Below are 18,126 nucleotides of genomic sequence, written 5' to 3'. Positions count from 1 at the left end.
AATACACGAGGGTTTAATGGGTAGAACCCTCAGAATATAGTAATAATAGGCACACATCCAAAATGGAAACTTTTAATACTTTCCTCCCCCAGCCCACCCTAAACTGCCCCTCCTGTCCACATGGGTCAATGGCTACTCCACTTGTGGTCAAACATCTTGGAGTCACTCTGACTCTTCTCCTTGTGTCCTATCCCTCATACAATCTATCAGAAATCAGTCTACACCAAAGCCAATTACATTCCCTCCCAATCGCCACTTGCCCTGCTCCGGCCATGCTGGCCTCATTCATCTTTGCTGTCCCTCAAACGTGCCAAGACCTCTCCCAACTCAGGGCCTTTGCACTCGCTTGCCATTCCCTCTGCCTGGAATGCCCTCCCTACATTCATCCACAGGGCTCAACCCCCTTGGGGTCTCTACTGGAATGTCCTTCCCCACGAGACCTCCCTGACCACCTTGCCTGAAATCACACCCAGCGCACATCCCTGTCTCACCCTGCTTTGTTCTTCTTTGGCACTTATCTCCATCTGATATGTGAGGGGTTGGTTTGAGTTTTTGTTATCTCTTTCCCACCACTGAAAGGTGAGCTCCAAGAGGGCAAGGATAAACCACAGTGCTCTGCACAGACTCTTCAGCGCCTTGCTTTGCTCACTTGAAGTATCCTGGCGAATGCTGCACATCACTGCCTCGTCCTTTTTCACAGCTGCTACCCCCTCCATGTAGAGATGCTGCATGGTTCACGAGGTACAATGATCGTATCCACTTCAGAAAAGAGGAAACTGAGGCCCAGGGCAATGCTGCTGCTTGCTTGAGGTCACCTACTAAGAGATAAGTGACTTACTAAGAGGTATCCGACTGGATAGTCTGACACAGGCAGTGTGACTGCCTGAAGGCTTACCTCAAGGCCACACTGCCTTCCCCCTGCCAGTGTATCCCAATGCCTCCTTTAATCCTCCACACAGAGTAACAGGTCCCCTTGCTAAGGCTTTGCTAGGTTTCCTGTGCTGTGCTAAGGCTAGTCTCCTTCAATGTCCATTTGACCTTGATAGAGACAGGAAATTAGCCAGACAGTGGCAGTATAGGTTGTCCCAGGACTGATCCCGCCCTTCTGCATCTCATTCAATCTCCCTTCATCCCATGCTCATCTCCCCTTATCTCCATGACATGGAGCAGATCAGTACCTATGTGTTCAATCAGGGGGCCAAATGACTGTTTCCCTGTCCTTCAGGTCCCCTCCAGGCTCTCTCTGAGTGATTCTCTTGCCACCACCTGGACTTGGAGGAGTGGGGAAGTACCCTGCCCCAGCCCTTGCTTGAATCCTTCTTAGACATTGGTTTCTACCAGCTGGGGAGGTGGGGAGACAGAGGCTGATAGTGGAGCCAGGGCTCACACCCACATCTGCTGTTTCCCAGCCAGTGGTGAGCCTTAGAATCAAATCCACATCAGAATCCCCTGAGGCTGTATGCATTTTCCTGTTAGACCCTGTATCTCCAATTAGTCTTTTAAGAATAACTGCTTATTTTACTGCACGTATGCTCAGGCGCTCAGTCATGTCCGACTCTTTGTGACCCTGTGGACTGTAGCCCGCCAGGTTCCTCTGTCCGTGGAGTTCTCCAGGCAGGAACGCTGGAGTGGGTGGCCATTCCCTTCTCCGGGGGATCTTCCTGACCCAGGGATTGAACCCACACCTCTTATGTCTCCTGCATTGCAGGTGGATCCTGAGCTACCTGGGAAGTGGTTATTTTGTCAGTTACTACCAAATAGCTTATCTCTTTGAAGATATTTATTATGCTTATTGAAAATTTAAAAAAAAAAAAAAGAATCACCTGGGTCTGCTTATTTAAAACAGAGGCACTTCCACCCCTCGATGTGTACTGTTGGTTTAACGCTTTACAGTGGTTCACCTGGTGTCAGGTGTGTATGAACTCATTTGATTTTCAAGAAACCACTCTGTGAGGTCAGCCAGGGCTTTCCAAACTAATGAGCATACAAAGTGCCTAGGGGTCTTGGGTTCAAATGTAGATGCTGATGCTAAAGTTCTGAGGTGAGGCCTGAGAGTCTGCCTTTCGACAAAGCTCCCCGGGGATGCTGACGGTGCTGGCTTCCAGACCTCATTTTAAGAAGCAAGAGGGCAGATGCTGTTATCACTTCTTATTTTATGGGAAAGGAAAAGTGAAAGTGTCAGTTGCTCAAGTCATGTCAGACTCTTTGCGACCTCATGGACTGTAGTCTGCCAAGGCTCCTCGGTCCATGGAATTCTCCAGGCAAGAATACTGGAGTGGGTACCCATTTCCTTCCCCAGGGAATCTTCCTGACCCAGGGATCAAACCCAGGTCTCTCGCAATGCAGGTCGATTCTTTACCATCTGAGCCACTAGGAAAGCCAAGAAACCTGCCTTTAGATCCCAGTTCCATACTTCATTCCTTAGGCTTGTTATTGGGCCTCAGTTTGCTCACTGTAAGCTAGAGGCAATCATCCACTCACTGGAAAGCCTGTTCCTTCCACAAATATGTATCAAGGACCTACTACGAGCCAAGAAGTGTTGTAGACACTGGGGATCCATCAGAGGACAAGACAGTCCTTCCCCTCATGGAGTCTGCATCCTAAAGGAGAAAGAGGGGTCATCTGAGACAGTGACAGTAAGTGAATGAAAGGAAGCAGAGTGAGCAGAGGAGAGGAGGGTCCGGCCACAAGACAGGACTCGCTGAGACATACAAGGAACGTATTCCTGGCAGAGGAACCAGCAGGTACAAAGGTCCAGGGGCTTAGCATGGAAGAGGGCAGTGAGGCCAGAACACAGAGACTGGTCAGAAAGGCAGATCAGCCCAGAGCGAGGTGCTGGCCTCAGAAAAGGCTAGTTCTGGGCTTTCCTGGAAGCAAGATGGGAAGACCCTGCGGGGTGCAGGCCAACAAGAGTCTGCATCTCAAGAGGTCCCTTTGGGGCTGAGCAGAATGGATGGGAAGGGGCAGCAGTGGGAGCTGGGAGCCTGAGTTGGAGGCCTGTGGTCATCTAGGGGGTTTGGGCCAGGTTATTGGCTGTGAGCAGCAGATGGACAAGTCTTGCTCAAGGGTAATTATGAGAATTAAAAGGTAAGCAGTCTAGTTCATGGTGCAGCAGGTAGCTGGTGTAAGCTGCTGTCAGCTCCCTGTCCTCAGCTCTAAAGAGACCTGATCTGAGAATCCCATGATGGTATCTAGTCCGCAGCCTCCTCAGAGGTGCCTGAATCCCTTCTGCTCCTTCACATCATCGGCTCTGCTCGTGCTTCCGTGACCTGCGCTGGCCTCTTGACGTTCACAGGCCACTGGGACAAAGTCTCACTCACGTCTTGCTGTTCAGTTGCTCCCTACACCTGCTGCACACCCGCCACCTCCAAGCTGGGCTGATACCTGAGGCCCTGTCTGGATGGCTCCCCCGGTCATTCTCGAAGGTGAGAAAAACAGAACAGGCATCTGCCCGCCCAGGCCTCTACACCAACTGCCCAGCTCAGGAAGTAGGAGATGAGGGGAGGCAGCATGGGGCAGGCAGGAGTCCAGGTCATATACATCTGAATTTGAATCCCAGCTCTGCAACCTTGACCCTGAGGGGTCCCTCTCACTTCTCTGAGCCTCACATCTCAGCTGCAAAATGAAAATGATGCTACCAAAGGGTTGTCTGGAGGATGAAGCGAGGTAATAACCTACAGAGCACCTAGCAGCATGCCCGGTTCATATGCCAAGGACTCACCAAATGGGAGTCAGCTTTATCCCCACTGCTGCCCTGGGTTCAGCTCAGTAATTCCTGGCATGGTGAATAACAGCTCTGGCTTCGGAGTGCCAGCTTGGCTTCCAACCCAGATGGATGGGGGCTGTGGAAACCTGGGCATGTGGCCTCACCTACCTGGCTCCTACTTTCCTCTTCTGTAAAATGGGTCCTATCTCCTGAGGTTATAGGTAATTAATGCACACAAATCATCTGGCACAGAGTAGGTGCTCAAAACTGGTATGATGCCAGCAGGGAGGAGCTGAACAGAAGAAGGAGACAGAGGCTTTGCCTAGGAAACCTCTCATGGTCCTGGGGTACTGTCTCCACCACACCAAAACCCAGTCAGTGGGAGGGTCCTAGGCTTGCAGGGCAGGGAAATTCCACACCCACTGTTAGCTGCTATCAGTTTTCTCATCTGCAAAATGGGGATGGTAATCCTTCTTATCCATTTAAAGGCAAGATTAACGGCTAGAACCAAGACAAACAGCCACAGCCAGAGATACTGATCTCTATGAGCTCCTAAAGACCCTCTGAAGGACCAGGTCTGCAGAGGGGCAGAGCCAGGCTGATGCCTGCTGAATATCTACAGCATCCAGGACCCTGTGCCATCAGGTCCTTCCGTTAAGTCACTGCAAACCCATCACAGCCTTGCAAAGCTGGGCTCTATTTACCCATTTTCTCGGATTGAAAACTGAGGCTTAGAAAGGTAAAGTGGTTGACCCGAGTACTCACAGCAAAGAGTCAAGTGGGATGCAAACCAGAGCCCTAGCTCCTAACTGCTGCGAGCTGTACCTCCCTGATGGCTTGTTGGCCCCTTCCTGCTGCCTCGCGCCTGGTGGCTCTCCAAAGGTAGAAAAGTGCCACTGAAAGTCACACAGCCCAGAGCCCAAGGCCCACAGAGAGGGGCCTGGAGCTGTGTGGTGCAGGGTCGGACAGGAGGAGAGAGGAGGCCGCAGGAATGACTCAGTGGTCTTACGCCTGAGACCACCTGCACTGCAGATGGAGCCCTTAGCAGCATCCCCAGACCTTCAATCCTCAAGTCTGCATTACTCACAGACGTCCTGAGTGCCAGTTTCTTTCTTTTTCCTTTAACAGGGAGGGGGCTGGAGGGAGGATTGCTGATGCAAGAGAATAAGATGGTCCAAGAATTGAAACTATTCAGAGAAAGCAGCCCTGGCAGAATGTCAGCCATTGGTGGGACGCTTCACTCGTGGAAAACATCAAGCCAACTCCCCCTAACCCGGGGCTGGTGTATCCAGCTGATACTTCTATTCACTCTGTTGAGGCTGCCACCTTCATCAGTCTGGGGCCCTCAAGGACAGAGTCTGGCTGACAGCAAGGGTTTAATAGACGTGTGCCGGCTGAAATGCAGTGACCCAGGGACAACCAGGAATGAACGTGGACAGAGAAGAGTCACCTGCATTTGAGAGTTCCAGGAGTATCCTCAGGGAAGGCCCTAGGGCTGCTGCATCAGGACTGAAAACACTTGTCAAGGAAGAATCGCTCACAGGAAGGGGGATCTGCTCAAAAGACAGAAAATTGGGAACTCACACCCTTCTCATGAGACCTTCTTACAAGGACATTTTGTAAGATCAAACAGCCCAGACCATAAGGTAGAAAAGCTCCTCTCCTACCAAAAAACCTTCAAACCTTTTCTTGAACAGTATTATAAGTAACAAAGTCTATTCTCCAAAGGACATACAAAGTTAGCAGTTGGGATAACAGATTAAAGAAAGATATCTTCCATGTGAAAACCAACAGAGATTAATATGTAGGTAATACAAGGAAGTCTTATAAACTGATGGCTTCCCAGATGGTGCACTGGTAAAGAATTTGTTTTGCCAATGCAGGAGATGCAGAAGACATGGGTTCAATCCCTAGGTCAGGCAGATCCCCTGGAATAGGAAATGGCAACTCACTCCAGTATTCTTGCCTGGAAAATTCCATGGACAGATGAGCCTAGTGGAGTACAGTCCATGGGGTCACAGTCAGACACGACTGACCGACTGAGCACACACATACCTATAAACTGATGAAGAAAATTCAGGAAACCCAATAAAAAAGTGGGCAAATAAAAACACAATAACATTATTTAAAAAGAAATTAACAACCCAAGCAGTAAAATTAAAAGATTTAAAATAAAACATAATTTAAACTAATAAAAATTTAAAATAAAAAGGCATTTTAAAAGTGAAAGATAAAAACAAAAAGCTTAGAAAAATAAAATGTAAGAATAAAATAAAAATACATTTGTAAACTTAAATAAATTGCATTAACCCCTTGCAAGAAAATTTGAGAGCAATTTCTTTTGATAGTAACAACCATTTAGAATCCATCAGACTGTTTCTGCAAAAATGTTCATCATATTAAATTTTTACCATGTTTGTTCATCTGAGTTTGACATTTCTTGGGAGAAAGATTAACATTTGATACAACCCTAATAAAATCATTTTTTAGACAAGCTGAACAAATCCACAAAAGACACTTAAAAGGAGTTCATATAAAGTATTTATTTATAAGTGCCTAATTCGCTAATCTAAGGAGATATGATATTATGCAAATAACACAGTTTATTAGCTTTTTACCCACAAGATGATGGCCAGAACAAAGACAGTAAATTATAAAGTGCTAAGGCACTATATGGCACCCCACTCCAGCACTCTTGCCTGGAAAATCCCATGGACTGAGGAGCCTGGTGGGCTGCAGTCCATGGGGTCGCTAAGAGTCTGACATGACTGAGTGACTTCACTTTCACTTTTCACTTGCATGCATTGGAGAAGGAAATGGCAACCCACTCCAGTGTTCTTGCCCGGAGAATCCCAGGGACAGGGGAGCCTGGCGGGCTGCCGTCTATGGGGTCACACAGAGTCGGACATGACTGAAGCGACTTAGCAGCAGCAAGGCACTATATATAAAACAGACAACCAACAAAGATCTACTGGATAGCACAGGGACCTATACTTAGTACTTTGTAATGACCCATAAGGGAAAAGAATCTGAAAAAAAAAAAAAATATATATATATATATAGCTGAATCACTTTGCTGTACACCTGAAACTAACATCACATTGTAAATAAACTATACTTCAATAAAAATAAACTAAATACATTAAAATTAATAAAAATAAGATGTTTAAGTAAAATGAAAATTTTAAAATAAGTGAAGTAAATGTTAAGAGTAAAATTAAACACTGACAATTTGTAACCTTTTAAAATGGAGAAGGAAATGGCAACACACTCCATGGACAGAGGAGCCTGGTGGAGGCACAAAGAGTTGGACACGACTTGAGTGACTAAGCACAGCCATTTAAAAAATAGGGAAAAAATAAGATAATACAAAATAAGAGCATTATCAGCTTGACTGAGGCTGATAATGTGCTATGAATTAAGTCTGCTGGACTCTCATGTCTGCCAGAAGCAGGCAAGAGGGGAGGAGGAAGGAAAAGTATGTCTGAAAGGCAGCATCTGACTGCATTTTTCCAGCTGCTGTGGGCAGAGGGCAGGATGTCAGGCCTCATCACATCATTTATACATTTATAAAGTGCGAGCAACACACACACACACACTTGTATCTTCACTGCTGTTCTCTGAGGTCCCCCTTCATAGAGGAGCGAGCAGAGGCTCAGAGAGGGTGAATCGCTGTGCTATAGACACACAGCACTTAGGACCTCCCTAGCCTCTGAATCTGGGCTTCCCCAAATAACGTTCTTTTGAAGAGTTAGGTCTGCCAAGGACTTTCAAACCCAGGCAGGGGCATGTCTGACGTTAGGCTGGAACGTCTTGGACACTAGAGCAAGCCAACTTTCCTACGACGCATGACTGGTATCACCATTTATTAGCACCTACTGTCTCCCAGGTGGGTTACATGCACAATTTTGATCTTCAAGACAGTCCTATGATGTAGATGCTACTATTGTCACCACGGTACTGACAGACGACACTGAGATTCAGTAATGAAATATCTTCACACGAACATGGCAGTAGCAGAGCTGGGAGCTGAGCCCAGGCCTGTCAGAGCCCAAATCCCGCACTCCCTGCCCGGCACTAAACACTCTTCACAGTCACCAACTGAGCACTCACTATGTGCCTTTTGTGCCCCATCTTGCAAATTAACCACCAGAGGCACAGAAGGGAGAGGTGACCTGCCCAACATCACTCAGCTGGTGAGCAGCAGAGCCCGTGGCCTTCGTGCCAGTCGGTCGACCTCCCACCGCTCATCTGGGACACGCTGGAGACAGCCGTGCCTGCCTGCCAACAGCAGGGCAGGCTGCAGAAGAGCAGTTGTGACATTCCTTTCTGGGTGTCCCCACCCTGCGGATGTGGGCACTGCAGTTGGTCTGCAGGGAAAGTGGAGGCTTCTGGCGAAAGGGAGTGGTTTCCCTACGTGGTCTGGGTCCCCCAGGCTTGTGCATGCCTTTCTTCTGAGCTAGTGAAACAGAACCCCCCCCCACCCACAAAAACCCAGAGAGGCCCCCACCAAGGGCTACAGAGCAGGGGCCCCGTGAATCACGCGACGTTATAAGAAATCATCCCAGGGCGGGCGGGGGTGGCCTGGCCTGAGGCAGCAGTGCCCAAGATGAGGACAACGGGGACCAGACCATGCACTGTGGGACCCTGGAGGAATCCCCAGGGTGGGGCCGAGGGTGTGTGTGTGTCCTGGGTGGTGCTGATGGCTGCACAGAGCTGAGACAAGGAGGCTCCGGCCAGGGAGACCTGGAGTGGGGGGCACATTCCAACCTCTCCTCATCCTGGCTGTGTGACCCTGGCAAGTTGATAGCCCTCTCTATGCTTGGAAGGCCTCTGTAGAACAACAGGATCCAACTACCTCGTGGGCTATTATCTGGATGTACTGGGAGAAGGCCAGGCAGGGTGGCTATGGACCCAACCTTTGGAATAAATCATCTGGGTTTAAATCCTGGCTTTGCCAAACTTACTTGCCAAGCTAGTAGACTGGAACATATGAAATCACTAATATTTGGCTTTTTTCAGCCTATAAAAATGGCAGTTTCACATTCTTTAACTAATGCTCCTTTCTCTCTTAATTCAGTCTCCTCGTCTGTGAAATGTGGATAATAACATCCTTTTCCAGGTTGCTGCAAGGACTAAATAAGGCTGGGAGGCAACTGAGCTTGGTAATTGGAGTCCGGGCTCCGGGACTAGGAAGGATTTGAATTTGGCTGTGTGACCTAGGGAAAGTCACTCAACCCCTCTGTGCCTCAGCTTTCTCATATGTAAAATGGGGACGATAATAATACCCACATCACAGGCTTATTAGGAGAATTTAGTCAGTTTATATGCATAGTACCTGACATTGGTAAATAAAACAATACAGGTAACAGCTGGCATAGAGGAAATAACCATAAAACGAAATCAAAAAGAGACTTTCTAAACCTTTATTGCAGTGAAAATTAAGTACCTTTAAAGAAACAAATAAATGTTTTTAGGAACATATATGTGTGTGGATACATGAGGGGCAGCAGTAAAGAATCCACCTATAATGCAGGAGACATAAGAGACATGGGTTCCATCCCTGGGTTAGGAAGATCCCCTGGAGGAGGACATGGCAACCCACTCCAGTATTCTTGCCTGGAGAGTCCCATAGACAGAGGAGCCTGGTGGGCTATAGTCCATGGGATTGCAAAGAGTCAGACATGATTGAAGCGACTGATTAAGCACACTTAACCCGTTCCTTCTGGCTAATTGAGATGTGTGTCCCCGTGAGAACCCCTTTGACACATACACGAGGTGTGTGTCCCTGGGTGTTCAGAGAACCTGGGGCTGTTCTACATCCTAACAGTGTCCACAGAAGGACTGGCTTCAAGGGCATGGCGGTTCTGCGTGGGTCCCAGGCCTCCACCAGGTGCCTCTCGTGGAACCACACAGCCAGGCCACAGACCCCCTGTGGCACTCAGGTAACCAGTAACCCTGGAGGCCCTTACGAGGCTCCTGGACAGGGGCTGGCCTCTGGTTATTAAGAAACCTCTGCAGAGCTGTGCAAGCCCTCTTGGTTGCACCCTCTAGTCTAACATTTCTTCTGGGCCTGGGAGAAAGACAAAGCAGATGGAGCATTCCTAAGTGACCCGAGAAACTGAGGCTCTGAGATGCTCTAAACCAGACTGCAGGCTCTGGAGCACGCTGCCTTCTTCTGCCTATCCAAGACCACCCTCGCTGCCCTGACCCCTTTTCTGCATCCTCATCTCCACCCCGGCTGGGTGATCTTGGGTGAGGCACTTCCTCTCCTGAAGCTCCTTTTTTTTTTTTAACACAAACACGGGTCTCCAAGGTCTCAACTGGCCTTTTCAGCCCTAGCATTCCATCATTCGATAACCTTTCTCCAGAACTCCAGAGAGAAAATGGAAGTTGAACTGTTCTGCAAACTGTGAAGAGCTATATGAATGAGCGGGTGGGTATTGGCAGCATTAGATGGACTTTCTAGAGCATTCTTTAGTAGGTGGGACCTGCTCCCGTGGTTCTGGAATCAGGAACATTGGCTATGTGACTTTGGATAAGTCGGTTTCCCTCTTTGAGCCAGCCTGCTTCTTCTGTAAAGGAAGAAGGGTAACCACATCCACCCAGCAGGGCTGGGGGAGGGCCGATGGGAAAGGAACATACAATGTCCACTACTCATCAGCTGCTTGGGGATGTCTGATGCAGGAGGACATTTAGACCCCGATGGATCATTCCATTTCCTGGGGCTAAAGTCCACCTTAAGAAAAGAAAACATCTTGGGAAGGACATGGCCATCTCATTCAGGGCCGTCAGAAACAAGCGTAAGGACAAATATGTCCAGGGCAATTGCTATTTTAAAGGCAATTTAGCCTCCTGTTTGAAACTCCAGAGCCAGACTTTTGGGGTTCACATGCCTACGGCTGTGTGACCCACGGGGCCTTCAACTCCCCATCTGCAATCCCAGGATCCCCTGGAACCCTCCTCTCAGAACTGTCGAGAGGACTGCACTGGGCTCAGCTGACACAGTGGCCTCCATACTTTTTGGACAATAGTAAAAATTACATTTTTATGTCAGCATACACATAGTACACAGAGTACACACACCCCCTCATCCACACTCACACATACCCACATCCACGTGCATACACATCTACATACGGGTACACACATGCACCCACACATTCACATATACATGTAAGCAAAAACCCATTTCTCAAAATGATAACTCATCTTAACATCTGCAATGCATTCTGATATTTTCCATGAAGGGGGTTGGCAAACTATGGCCCATGGGCTAACTTAGTGGAAACAGCGTCAGACTTTATTTTTTTGGGCTCCAAAATCACTGCAGATGGTGAATGCAGCCATGAAATTAAAAGACGCTTACTCCTTGGAAGGAAAGTTATGACACCTAGATAGCATATTCAAAAGCAGAGACATTACTTTGCCAACAAAGGTCTGTCTAGTCAAGGCTATGGTTTTTCCAGTGGTCATGTATGGATGTGAGAGTTGGACTGTGAAGAAAGCTGAGTGCCGAAGAATTGATGCTTTTGAGCTGTGGTGTTGATAAGACTCTTGAGAGTCCCTTGGACTGCAAGGAGATCCAACCAGTCCATTCTAAAGGAGATCGGTTCTGGCTGTACTTTGGAAGGACTGATGTTGAAGCTGAAACTCCAATACTTTGGCCGCCTCATGCGAAGAGCTGACTCATTGGAAAAGACTCTGATGCTGGGAGGGATTGGGGGCAGGAGGAGAAGGGGATGACAGAGGATGAGACGGCTAGATGGCATCACCAACTCAATGGACATGAGTTTGGGTGAACTCCGAGAGTTGGTAATGGACAGGGGGGTCTGGAGTGCTGCAATTCATGGGATTGCAAAGAGTCAGACACGACTGAATTGAATTGAACTGAACTGAATGGCTTCTTTATGTATGGCCTGTGAGCTAAGAATGGTTTAATATTTTTAAAGGTTTGTTAAAAAAAAAACAAACCAGGAAGAGTATGTTCTACAAAGCTTAAAATATTACCTATCTGGCCCTTTGCAAAAAATGTTTGCTGACTTCACTCTATTTTATTCTACCCTATACTGTTCTGTTTTATTCTATTCTACTCCGTTTCAGCATTCTAAAGGCTAGTTGCATTTACTAAGTTTATTTCCCAGATCTGCTGAGTGATTGTAAACATCAGTTTGAAAAGCTCTGAATCAGCATGAGCTTCAGTTTTTTTCACTAAATGGAAGGATGGAAAGATGGACGAAGAGACAGCAGACTAATAGATGGATGAGAGGAGGCAGGCGAACAAACTGAAGAGGGTCCCCTTATCCTGTGACACCTCAGCTGAGCAACAATCCCACCTCTGAGTCTCAGATTCCTCAGCTGAGATGAGGACCACCACCGACCAGCCTCTCTGGGCTATCCTGAGAAGCAGCAGGATCCTGTCTGTGCCGTTTTTTTCATGATGGATTCATTTCTGACACCTCTAGGAGATGCTGAGCTCTCAGCAGGGACTGGAGTAGGAAAGTGCTCCAGTAGTTTTTGACTGCTGGAGTACTCTTGCCTGGAAAATCCCATGGACAGAGGAGCCTGGCTGGCTACAGTCCATGGGGTCGCAAAGAGCCAGACAAGACTGAGCGGCTGAGCACTGACAGCAGGGATGATGGAGCACACCTCTGCTGTCCTCGTCAACACCTCATTTAGGCCCTGACCCCCAGGAGGGGCTCAGTAAACATTTCTTTGTGACGATGGTGACAGGCAAATGGCATCCGAGGCCCTCCATGACAGGATGCTGGAACTGTCTGCAGTCAGACCTCCACCTGCTCTGCCACACAGCCCCTTTGGCCCTTCCCACTGGCCAGACCCTCTGCTCCACCTGTGAGAGTCCCCAGCTCCTATGCTACTGCTGCTTCTGGCTGACAAATTCCCAAGACCTAGCCCTCTGATGGGGCTCCTCTCAGATGCCTCCTCCTTGCCACAAGTCTCTCTCTGAAGATGCTAGCCTGGACATGCACGTGTCCCAGACGCAACAGATTAACTACTGTGGGAAGGGGCGCCAGTAGCCCCCTCACAAACAGTGGCCATGGTGGGTGCAGCCACGCTCGACCTCCTCACTGAGCAACTGGGGATAGGGGAGGGAATAGAAGTCTTCATTTTCTTTACTTTCTGTGTGTGTGTGTGTGTGTGTGTGTGTGTGTGTGTGTGTGTGTGTGTGTCTTTTGGAACTGAGAAACATCTCAAGGATATCCTAAACCAGCTCCTCTTCAGATGGGGAAAGTGAGGCTCTGAGAAGGGAAGACCAACAGAGCTCAGGAGACATCTTCTCAGAATCATGTCAGACTGACTGGGATTTGAGCCTGTTTTACTACCAACCCTCCTCCTTGTATTGGGGGTGGAGGTCCGACTGCAGACAGGGCCAGCGTCCAGTCATGGAGGGCCTCAGATGCCAAACTCCAATAATTTGGCCACCTGATATGAAGAACTGACTCATTTGAGAAGACCCTGATGCTGGGAAAGATTGAAGGTGGGAGGAGAAGAGGATGATAGAGAATGAGATGGTTGGATGGCATCACCGACTCAACGGACATGAGTTTGAGTAAACTCCGGGAATTGGTAATGGACAGGGAGGGCTGGCGTGCTGCAGTCCACGGGTGGCAAAGACGTGACTGAGCGACTGAACTGAACTGAACTGAACTCCTGAACTTGCCCTTGGCAAGTCTCTGATGGGATTCACTTCCTTTTCTATGCACAGACTTCGGAGCCTCCAAAACTCTGGGCCCACCTCCCAACTCAGCTGTTGGGAGTTCCTGGGCAGCTCTCTGCCTCTTTTGGAGCCTCAGACCTCTTGTCTAGGAAACGGGTAATGCAGGCAGAGCCACAGTCAGACTTCACAACCCACACGCAGAGTTCCTGGCACGTGCTCGCCCTAAGGGTCTCCTTTGGTGGCTGGGCAGGGGTAGGCTTATCTCCACCCAGGAGAGAGGGAGGTGAGATATACCTTCCTCTGTGCCCAGCCATGGCCCTGACCTGGAGACTGGAAACCCAGGTCCTCCTCTATCATGGCCAGTGCCCTGGGCACCTGCCTTCTGGGTCTCAGTCTCTCTGTCTTTGGGCAGGGGACAGTGTTGCCCGTCTGGACATAAACACAGGGGTTCTCAGTTTGGAGAATTATTATATTCAGTCCACCTAACAGGCCTCTGGAGTGGGCACTGCCATAGTCCCTGCACAGATAGTTTTATTTGTAAAGAAATCTCTATTTCTAGAGGCTCAGAGAGAGGAGAAGGGCAGAGGTGAGATTCAACCCACATGAGACTCCCTCCTCCCAGCCCAGGGAGCATCCGCTCTGCTGTAAATTGGAGGGGGAAGTGGTTGAGTCCTTATGAAGCACCTACTGTATGCCTTCGGACACCTTTCCCTGTGACTGTGGTGAATCGTCCCAAACGCCAAAGAGGTAGGCACAACCGTTCCCATTTCACAGATATGGAATCGTGAATTGGAGAAGGTATGTGGCCTGCCCCAAATCACACATCCAGGGCAAGAGAGGGCCCTGAATTCTAGAGCTCCTCCCTCTGCCCTTTGCTGCCCCAGGTCCAGAAGGGTCTAAAGGCACCATGCGAACGTGGGGGACAGTTGCATCCACAAGGTCCCTCCCCGGCAGGCCACAGACACTGAGGAGAGTCGGGCATAGCCTATCTTCTCCTCATTGCCTAAATGAAGCTCCACATCAAGGCAGGGTTACAGACCAGGACCCCTCACCCTGCCTGTCCTATTGCCGGGACACCCCAGCATGTTCGAGAGAAACGTCCCCATCTGGTTCTGATTCATTTATACTTAATTAATCAACATGTTGTTTTGTAAGAGTCACTTGAGCTCTGAGAACCATTCTCAAGCCTTTTCTTTTCGTCTTTCTTGTCTTGGAAACAGAAAAATTAGGTTTCATCAAAAAACAGTGATGTTGGAGCTTGACAAAGCACGGGTCTGTGGGAGCCAGGCCCTGAGGGTGACAGCTCAGCCTCAGCGGCTGCTGGGCCCAGAGAACGTTCCTCTTGACCTCGCAGAGCAGGTCAAACGCTGGAGGGGAGGTGGGAGAGGACCAGGGAAGGGCATCCCTCCACACTAGCTACTCCTCGAGGGCAGCCCCAGGTCCGTTTACCTACACACTCCCAGACTTCCCAACACGGAGCCTGGTGCAGGGTCTGCCCTGTAATGCTTATTGAATGAGCAAGGGAAAGAGAGAGAGGAAGGAAAGAAGAAAGGAAGGAATTAAAGAAGGAAGAGGGGCTGGGAAGGAGGGGAAAAGAAAGGAGAGGAAAGGAGAAAAGAGGCATTACTAATATCTAGGTGCATTCAGGACACATTCTCTTGCCAAAGTTAGACCAGAATGTCAAAGCTGGGAAGACCCTTGGAGATCTTGTGTGGAAGTTTCCAAGCAGCTGTCTTATGAAAAATGGTTGCTAATCTGTAACTGGTTTGGGAAAGGTCCTATTCTCTGTCCTCCGCCTCTTCACCACGAATGCTCTGCTAAGTCCTGCCATCAAGAAATCTGCTGAAGCCAGCAATGCTCAAAGCTATTTGGCCAAGACTCCTATGACCACCTTGCAGAATAGGTTACGGGAAGCTTTCTGCTACCCCCCTACCTCCACCCTAGTGCCAGTGGGGAAACCAAGGCTGTGAGTAGGAGGTAGGTTGGGGGAATCCACTCACCCAAAAGGAGTGGGGGTTGGGGTGGGACTAAAATCCAAGGCTATCTCCATTGCACCTGACAGGTAAACAGAGTCACAAAGCCTCTCTCAGAAGATGCTGCCCTGGACATGCATGTGTTCCAGATGCAACATATCAGCAACCATGGGGAGGGCCGCCAGTAGCCCCCTCACCAAATAGTGGCCGTGAACGGTGCAGCCATGCCTGACCTCCTCACTGAGCAACTGGGGATGGAAGAGGGACTGGAAGTTTTCTTCGTCTTGATTCTGTGTGTCTGTATGGCATGTGTTTTAGAACTGAGAAGCATCTTAAAGCTCTTCTAAACCAGCTCCTCTTCAGATGGGGAAATTGGGGCTCTGAGAAGGGAAGATCAACAGAGCTCAGGAGACATCCTCTCAGCATCATGTCAGACCGGCTGAGATTCAAGCCTGCTTTGCTACTAACCCGCTAGGCAACCTTGGACAATCAGTTTTACTCTCTGAATCTCAGTTTCCTCATGCAGAAAATAAGCATCCCCCCAACCTCCCCTGGGCTGTTGTGAGCGACCAATGACATGATGGGCAGGAAAGGAGAATATCTACTGCATTTGGCTACTCACTTAACAGACACGCTAACTCACTGAGTCTTACCCACATCTGCCCTGTGAGTTGGATATGAAGACCATTATTCCTATTTTAAAGAGGAGTTACTGAGGAGAGAGGTTTTTTATTTTTAATTTTTTTTTTTTTGGTCTTTCTGAGAACTGAGAAAATCTTAGAGAGCTTCTAATAGACCCTCAGATGGGTAAACTGAGGTTCAAAGAGGCAAAGTGATGTCCCCAAGGTCACTCAGCTGGTAACTGAGGAAACAGAGATTTGAAAAAGGCAGGCTGACTCCAGAGGCTATGAGCTTTACCATAAAAGGGCCGTTCACAGACCAGTGTCCTCATGAGGTCGCAGACTCCCCCCAGCTCACCTGAAGCCCACCCGCCTCTCCCTTCCCTGGACCCCTCTGTCTAGTCACGCCTGGACCTGGAGTCCTTCAGACCTCAGTCTCTCCCACCCAAGCCCACCCCTCCATTCTCCAACAACCACTCTCAGCCTCCTGTTTCACTCCAGGAGCGATTTTGTCTATTCAGGGCTTTTTACTAAAAGGGACTAGAAGCGCCCAGAGAGCAGTCTTGTTCTCCTTCCCATGTAGACTTGCTCAAACCTAACACCAGAGCTGGAAAGAAAGAAGACACAGGGTCTTACTCACCTGCTGGTCAACTTAGCAAAGTTACTTAGCCTGTCTGAGCCTTGGCACCTGGCTCTATGAATAGGATGATCCCTATGTCATGAGGATGTGGTGGGGACTCCCTCCATGCGTGGAAAACCCTGGGCACAGAGGCTGGCATTTGGCCCTCAACTCTCAGACTGCCAGCTGGACAGAGGTCAAAGGGCTGCCGGCTCAGGTGTGGAACTCGCTCACCCTCCTCGGCCCCACAGACTCTGACAACCCTGGCTCTGCAAGGACAACCTCAAACTTACCTCCTGGGACATTCTGACTCCTGCAGGGAGGGAACATGGCAAAGAGTCCCAAGGTGAGAGTGCAAGGGGCCCCCGGCTTTGTGCCCCAAGTACATTTATAATCTGAACCTTGGTTCATCCTCTTAGTGGCCCTAGGGGGTCAAGACGGAAAAACTGAGGCTCTTGGAGGATGTAGATGTCTTCCAGGTCATCCCAGAATAAATGTTGTCCAACTCCAGTCTCCCTGAGCTCACGCAGCTCAGGGCCTCACCCAGGGGGAACCTACGAGAAACTACTGCCTTCTGGAAAGTCATGCAGAGATTCAGGATCTATACTGGGACTCAGACCGGGGCATCAGGGCTCTTTACCTCACCTCCTGGCTCAGTACAGATGCTTGGGATGATTTCTGAGCCACTGACTCTGTCCCTTAGTTCTTCCCACCCCTAGCCTCTGTCACCTGAGGCTTCCTGTCTCTGCAAAAGTCACTTTCCTTCCTCCCAGCAATACTATTATTACAGGGAGTGAGCATAAGGAGTCAGCCCTGCCAGCTCTTTCCCTCCCTAGAGAGCCTTCTTGGTCCAGCTTGCCCCACAGTATCCTGGGGCCTCAGTCTCTCCATCTGTAGAGTGGGGTTGACAGCAGTCTGGAAGAGCTAACGGCTTGGGGAGCCGGGCACCAGGCAGATGCCCCCAGAGCCACCCCTCGACTATCCTGCTGCACTGCCCGGCCATCCTGCCGGCTGCCCCTCATACCTTGCTTCTTCCTTCGGTTCAGGGGGAGCATGTCCACGGCGTGGGCGACAAGCAGCAAGAGGCAGAGTGGCGCCCGCATCTGGGCAGCCTGGTTCAGGCGGGCGTGCTGGGCGCCCTGGGAGGACCGACGACCCAGTGGCTACCCTGCGGCGGCGGTGCGGCGGGGCGCGGGGCATCCGCGGGCGCGGGGTCAGTCCCGCCGCCAGGGACCCGCCGTCCGCCCAGGGTCCGGCCTCCAGGTCGAGTGAGGGCGTCGGCAGAGCCCGGACGCGGCGGGCTGGGAGGAGCTGGCGCTTCGGGGGCGGCGCGTTAACCCGCTAGGGGCGGGCGCGCAGTGGGGGCAGAGGGGGTCGCCAGGCCAGGGGCCGAGAGGTCGGTCTGTCCGGCTGTGAGCGCTCTGGCGTCGTTCCTGCGCTGCATACACAGGTATGGTCCCCCACGCCACACACACAGGTACAGACGCTCAGACGCCAGGTGACCCTGTCCTGCTCTCAGCCTCTCCCTC

General features: G+C 50.0%; 1 protein-coding gene across 1 annotated transcript in view; it reads right to left on the bottom strand.

Moving 5' to 3' along the window:
* The window catches only part of RSPO4 (R-spondin 4), a 35,360-nt gene extending 17,660 nt beyond the window's left edge, over positions 1-17,700 (bottom strand). The window contains exon 1 of the mRNA XM_068986800.1: positions 17,622-17,700. Within this exon, the coding sequence (XP_068842901.1) occupies positions 17,622-17,700 (79 nt within the window). The remainder of the gene's footprint in view (positions 1-17,621) is intronic.
* Positions 17,701-18,126: the final 426 nt, after the last annotated feature.

This window comes from Capricornis sumatraensis, chromosome 15 (assembly GCF_032405125.1).
Source record: "Capricornis sumatraensis isolate serow.1 chromosome 15, serow.2, whole genome shotgun sequence".
Lineage (NCBI taxonomy): Eukaryota > Metazoa > Chordata > Mammalia > Artiodactyla > Bovidae > Capricornis > Capricornis sumatraensis.
Note: the sequence above shows the minus strand (reverse complement) of the source record. Positions and strands in the feature narration are given on the sequence as shown.